Source organism: Colossoma macropomum, unplaced genomic scaffold (genome assembly GCF_904425465.1).
Source record: "Colossoma macropomum unplaced genomic scaffold, Colossoma_macropomum, whole genome shotgun sequence".
Lineage (NCBI taxonomy): Eukaryota > Metazoa > Chordata > Actinopteri > Characiformes > Serrasalmidae > Colossoma > Colossoma macropomum.
In genome coordinates, this window is record NW_023494807.1 from 30,508,146 (window position 1) to 30,514,655 (window position 6,510).

At 41.9% G+C, this 6,510-nt stretch overlaps 1 protein-coding gene across 1 annotated transcript; it reads right to left on the reverse strand.

Moving 5' to 3' along the window:
- Positions 1–2,553: 2,553 nt before the first annotated feature.
- Positions 2,554–6,210, reverse strand: glula (glutamate-ammonia ligase (glutamine synthase) a). Its single transcript, XM_036555742.1, has 7 exons — positions 6,104–6,210; positions 5,278–5,462; positions 5,009–5,170; positions 4,695–4,841; positions 4,310–4,437; positions 3,983–4,182; positions 2,554–3,628 (listed from the first exon to the last, which is right to left on the reverse strand). Exons 2-7 carry the CDS (start codon positions 5,441–5,443, stop codon positions 3,316–3,318), a joined length of 1,116 nt encoding a protein of 371 aa, XP_036411635.1. The 5' UTR covers positions 5,444–5,462; positions 6,104–6,210; the 3' UTR covers positions 2,554–3,315.
- Positions 6,211–6,510: the final 300 nt, after the last annotated feature.

Consider the following 6,510-nt stretch of genomic DNA (forward strand, 5'->3'; position numbering starts at 1 on the left):
TCCTTATTAAAGAAGGCCGAGAGGAAGACGGCGTGTTCTGAGACACATAAGCTGGACGTCCGTCCCACCGCCGTCTTTTAAAGATCAGAGCATAAACTTCGTCCCCTCTGCAGACCAGTTTCTGCTCCGCCGTGTTGAACATTATAACCTTTTACTATGACGCGACGAACATGATCAGAACGGACTTAAACTTTCAGATAGGGAATGTAATCAGATACAGGCGTTTATATGGTTTTTATATTTCTATATTTCTATAACAGATTATTTACAGGATTACCCACCTCGTTCACTCGGATAGAAACTGTATTCCGAATGGCCTCAATTGGACTAGTCTAGTCCGTTTGAGGTGTTTACATGGACATATTCTATTCCGATTAAGCAGTTAGTCAGATTATTAACGGATTATTAGGCCACATGTTAAGTGGCTACTGAGAGTCTCTAAATGGTTTTATTACTCCACAGATTACTCCAATTTTCTCTTCCAAAAGGACTGATAAATAAAATCAGATGTTAAAGAGACAACTTTAAAATGCTATATAAAACTATGCGGTGCATTCACTGAGGTGGGCAGTAATTAGTAGCTTCATTTACAAATAAAATATGATGAATTTACACTTCTCAGTACTGAGCATGGACCAGGTCAACCAGTATGACCTTACTGGGTGACCAGCTAAACCAGCATAAACCATCATAGACCAGCTTAGACTAGTATGCACTTTGTGCAGGTCTGTGCTGTTTTTTTCCAGCAGGGCGAATATTTTTAAATGCACATTAAATTATCGAACTTTTTACTCTGTTCTTTAATCATTATTTAAAGGGTTTAATTTCAGTCTGTTGTGCTGGTTCAGCTCCTGTTCTGCTTTACTGTTACTGTATCACTCCTCTCACTTTGGAGCTTTAGCCCAAAATGATCCAAAAAGAACCAAACAAACTAAATTCCTATAATGTTGGACTACTGTAATAATGTTCTACTGCAGCCATTATTTCAGTCAAGCAACTGTACTTAAAAGTGAGTACAGGTTTAGGTTAATCTACCAATCTCCAACCCTGCCAGAAAAACCACAGACCAGCATCGCTGTTCACCAGCAAAACCAGCACATGTAGTGTTTGGATGCACACTGGGTGACTGGTTAAATCAGCGCTAGACCAGCACTAGACCAGCGTAAACCAGCAAAAACCAGCTTACAAACTGGTCTGTGCTGGTTTTTTCAGTAGGGCGGATTCAGCATTGTCCTAAATCATATCTTGTGTGGCTTATTAGCCAACAACCCAAAGCAAATCCCTTCTATTAACATCATAGGGGTCAAAGTTGTGGTTTTCACGTTAAGGGAATGCCACAATCAAAGAAGCTAATCTTGCTGAGAGCAAATCAAAGCTATTAGTAGCTATGTAGCAGATAAGGCTATCATGCTGTCTGGCCTGATGTCATTAACGGGATAAAACATTCCTTTTTAATCTAGGCCTGAACACAATGAGTCAATTGTGGTGCTCAACTTTATTAGTTCAAGGCTATGTTCTTAAAAAAAAGATGGTTCTTTAGTAAAGACAGTTATCTATAGAACAATAAACACTCAAAGAACCATTTGCAAGCTTAAATTGTTCTTCAGATTGATTAGTGTGTTGTATATGGTTCTGTACAGCACCAGAAGGCGTTTTTGTATTGTTACGTTTGACATGACAATGGCAGAACCCTCTCTAGTGCTAACCATTTTCAAAAAGGTTCAATGGGGTTAAGCCAACAGTCTCAAGGGTGACTATTGGCATGCATCAACAGCGTGATAGCAGCATGCTAGTTTACTGCTAGGTGTGCGATTGGATTAGCATTGAGAAATTCAACCTGATAAGCTTTCAAGCACACAACCAGTTTCTTGTTAAACATGAGTAGCTGTCTGGGAAGCTTAAAATACTGGTGCCAAAAAGATTATTGCAAGAAATGAAGTACGGAAGCCATAAACTGTCAACTTGAGATAGTCAAGTAGTTTAAAGCTTAAAAGTATTGATTATAGCAGTGACTCATCTTCAGTAGGCCACATGCTAAAGCTATAAAGAATAAACCATTTAAAAATATATATACATAAATAAAGGCTAAATTCCTTCAGGCTAAATCTCACAATGACCACTACTGCATTAAGCCTAAATTAAGACTACAGTCTAAGCAAGAGAAAGTCACAATTGACTCAACATTGATCAGCAAATATTAGTAAGTGGGCTTCTGCCTACAATACTGAGAATATACATGGATTTAGACATTTTTCCAGCTACACTGAAACTAGCCAATGTGGAAAATGGATAGTCTGCACTCAAAAACATTCCAGGAAAAGGCAAAATGCATTTGATTTAAGGCTAACCACCAAGCATCAGCAACTCCTTTTACCTGTGGTACTAATGACTAGCTAATGTCCAACAACATTTAAGACTAGCCAGCACTGACAATGGCTATAATATGGAAGAACTGAATCAAACGTTAAGCTGGCCAGCCAAGAGTTTTTTTTAATCATAGAAATTAAACAGTAGTGAACTTTTACTTGAGAAGAAACACACCCAGTCAAAGAATTTGTGGTAAAAATAATGTTTAAAATGTCTCAATAAAAAACACCAGGTTCAGCAACTTCAGGATTTTACCAAAACAGATGCCATAACAGTAGACAATGGATCAAAATCCTTGATGAGTCTTTTTTTAAAAACAAGTGGTATACAATAGACCAACGTGTAGTAAGCAGGACAATTTTTGGACCCTCACTGTAGAGCATGTACCGTACAATAAAGAACCAGCAAAGTTCAGAACAGACAACATAATTCGAAAAAAAAACAGCTTCTATTTAGTTAGTAACAATGAAACATTACATAGCTGGAACATTAAGCAAACATACATGAGTAGAGAAAAGTGGCTACAAGTTAAGGAAAATTACATGTGTTGCCGAGTCATAGCAGCTCTAGTGTTCATAGTGTCCATTTGTCATTTTAGTCCATTTTTAAAAACATTAACAAGGGCGTTTATGTCGAAACAGGGGTTAACGCCAAAATGTTAAACCATCCACTCCACAGAGCACAACAGAAAGAAGAGACAGAAGAAGGGTCAGATATGCCCTGCAACATCACGTCCCCAGTTAACATCAAGTTTTATCCTAAAATGTTAAGTTGACCAGCCAACTTCTTAAAAACTATTTAAAATGCAGTTAGAGCCATTCTGATGAGAGAAAACATACAGTACTAATCTGGCCTCACAGCCAGTTTAAAAAGGGAAAGGAAAGGGGTGGAAAGGTGGGGGTTCAGTCCAGAACAGAGAATGTGAAAGATCGTGAGAGAGTGAGAGATCTAATAGTCCACAGGTTCGTCTCCTTCTTCGTTAAGCAGACACGTGCGTATTAGCGCCTGAGTGACAGCGTATGGGTCGCAGTTGGCGGATGGACGGCGATCCTCGAAGTACCCCTTTTTCTCTTGGCCCACAGAGCGAGGGATGCGGATGCTAGCACCACGGTTAGCCACGCCGGCGGAAAACTCGTGGATGTTGGAGGTCTCGTGGTGGCCGGTGAGACGGCGAGCGTTGTCCAGCCCACCTTTAGGGTCATAGGCCCGGATGTGATAATTGTGCCTCTTTCCAAGCCGCTCAATGGACTCCTCAATGTATCTGTTGAAAGATGACAAAATGTTACTCCAATGCCACAATTACATGAAAATTTTTTTGGAAACAATTTACATGACGAAGATATATATAAATAAAAAACCACAACTGTTTTGATTAAGAATTTAAAAATTAATCAAAAATGCAACTTTAAAAGCACTACAATATAGATATTTAAAAATCCGTCTAGATTTTTGGGGGGATTTGCTGCAAATTAGCCCAAGAATGTTATTTTTGCCAAAAAGAAATGAGTGCACACTTTGGAGACGTTAACTTTCCAAAAAGCTATGCATTTACATGATCATGACCCCTCCCTAATGACCAACACACTGAGCATCCACTACTGTAAAGTCTACTTACTTCAGTCCGCCTTCTTCCCGCATCTCCTTAGTGCTAAAGTTAGTGTGGCAGCCGGCGCCGTTCCAGTTGCCAGGGATGGGCTTGGGGTCAAACGAGGCCACCACACCGAAGTCTTCGCAGACTCTGTGCAGAATGAAGCGAGCTGCCCACAGGTGATCTCCCATTTCAATGCCTTCACAAGGGCCCACCTGGAACTCCCACTGGAAGACAGAAACAAAGCCACATAAGTGCTGAACTCAGGCAAGAATTAGGGTCAGTTAAAGTACCGCAGCTGTTCCCTTAGCTGGATTAAGCTTTACTGTAGGGTTCCCAGCCAAGTATCTGTACCTGAGCAGGCATGACTTCAGCATTCGTGCCACAAATCTTCACCCCAGCGTACAGGCAGGCTCTATAGTGGGCTTCAACAATATCTCTGCCATAGGCCTTATCTGCCCCAACTCCACAGTAGTAGGGTCCTGAAAGGAGGGAGTGACATACTGTTAGCACTGCTAACGTCAACACAGAGATACACAGCATGATTTGGACAAGATACCACTTATATTGCTATATACTGCAATTTCAATGCACTTTGAGTCAATGTGAGCTGAATTCAGACTGGCTTGCACTATTATTTTGCCCAACAAAGCTGTTGTATGTTAATATCTTGTGTAGCCAATATGAATATACAAACATGCTAATAAGGAACATGTGAAAATATACATGAGATTCTTACCTTGTGGTCCAGGAAAGCCATTGGAGGGCCATCCAAAGGGGTGTCCATCTGTGCCCAAGATGGTGTACTCCTGCTCCATTCCAAACCAAGGGCTTTGCTCCTCCACCATCTGCATGATCTTCTTGCAGGTGATACGATGGTTGGTTTCTAGAACCAAGGAGAACATGAACAGGAACTTAAACCCAACTAGCAAACCTTTACACAACAACAAAAATCAACTATATTCTTGTGGGTTCAATGAGAGGGCAGGAACATGTTGAGAACATTCTCCAAACCAAATGAACGATCAAATATAAATGCATTCTCATATTTACCAGTAGGCTTGCGGTTATACTTCAGCACCTCACACAGGACTAGCTTGTTGGGGTCTTTGCGGAAAGGGTCCCTGAACATGGCACAAGGAACCAGATACATGTCGCTGTTGGAGCCTTCAGACTGGTAGGTGCTGGAACCATCAAAATTCCACTCAGGGAGATCTAAATAGCAAAGATAGGTTATAAATTAGCCAATAAAAGCAGAATTTACAACACTTCACAGCTCATTGTGGATATATATGCCTTTAAAATCTTCAAAAAAAACATACCTTCAACGCTTTTAGGCTCAGAGTCCAGCGTTCTGGTCTTGCATCTCAGTGCCTCTCCAGTCCCATCTATCCAGATGTACATGGCCTGCACCTTTTCTCCTTGTGGAAGCTCCATATACTGGCGCTTGACCAGTTTACTCAACTGTGCGCTGGACGAGGTCGCCATGCTTATTACTATAAAACACCTAAACAAAGGAGAAGGTAAACAAGCGGTCACTTACAGGAGCTCAGGAGTATTTGAGATGATGCTGCAGGCTGTAGGCACCAGTTGTGCACCACATAGCTAGTGGATTCAACCTTGTTCTGCCAAGTGCATGCAACTCCACGTGTTATGAGTAAAAATCGACCCCCACTCACGCGCCACAGGGGGGGTTTCTTCTAAAATCTACCCCATGCAACACCACAAAGCATGCATTGTGCATTGTAATGCAGCTTGCAGCATTACGAGCTCCTATTGCATCACTAAAGTCCAAAGCTTAAGTTGGCTTTCTGTTCGCCTGCTTCTTTTTGGAACTTCCCGTTCCACCTTAAATGGTGCAGCAGCTACATTCGAGTGAGTCGCCACAATGTAGCTGCTGCACCATTTAAGGTGGAACGGGAAGTTCCCATATGAAGCAGGTGAAAACGAGTCTAACGTCAGCCTCGTCAAACAGGTGACGATGCAGCATAAACAAATAAAATCATCAGATCACATGGAAAAGAGCTAAAGATGAGCACAAAACAGCACTGAGATATTAACCGCACACAAAGGAAAACAAGTCTAGGCAGAAGCGAGGCTAACTGGCCCGCTAATAAGAATTAAAGTAATATGACTCGGACAGCCTACCTGGACACCACAGAACACTAAAACAGGCGAAGGAGGACGGACCGGTCCAGAAAGCTCTCTGTCTGTTCACGGTCTGCTTGTCTCTCATCCTCTGAGCAGGTTCCCCGGTCTTCTCCCGGATTTATATCGAGGCTGTGCGAACCTGCTGCGCTCTGATTGGTCAGAGGGCGGCACCGCTGTTTGATTGACGCAAGGATGCTCAAAGCCCATTGGCTGGTGAAACGGCGAAGTGAACGCCCCGTCCAGCCTCATAGAAAGACGGAGCGTAGCTTCAGTGAACAATACAGGAAAAAACAGAAGCAGATGAAACAGCCGTGAAAGTTACAGAGGGGGAATTATAAACACGAATTGAGTGAAATTAAATCATACGTGCAAATAAAGTGCCTCTCGAGCGCCACCCTGTGGTT

What these genes read in the sequence shown, in the direction of transcription:
- glula (XM_036555742.1), bottom strand. Translation starts at nt 5,443, where the DNA reads ATGGCGACCTCGTCCAGCGCACAGTTGAGTAAACTGGTCAAGCGCCAG. An exon ending in GTATAACCGCAAGCCTACTG is followed by an intron (nt 4,842 to 5,008) that starts GTAAATATGAGA and finishes CCTTGGTTCTAG; the next exon opens with AAACCAACCATCGTATCACC. An exon ending in CGGGAAGAAGGCGGACTGAA is followed by an intron (nt 3,629 to 3,982) that starts GTAAGTAGACTT and finishes ATCTTTCAACAG; the next exon opens with ATACATTGAGGAGTCCATTG.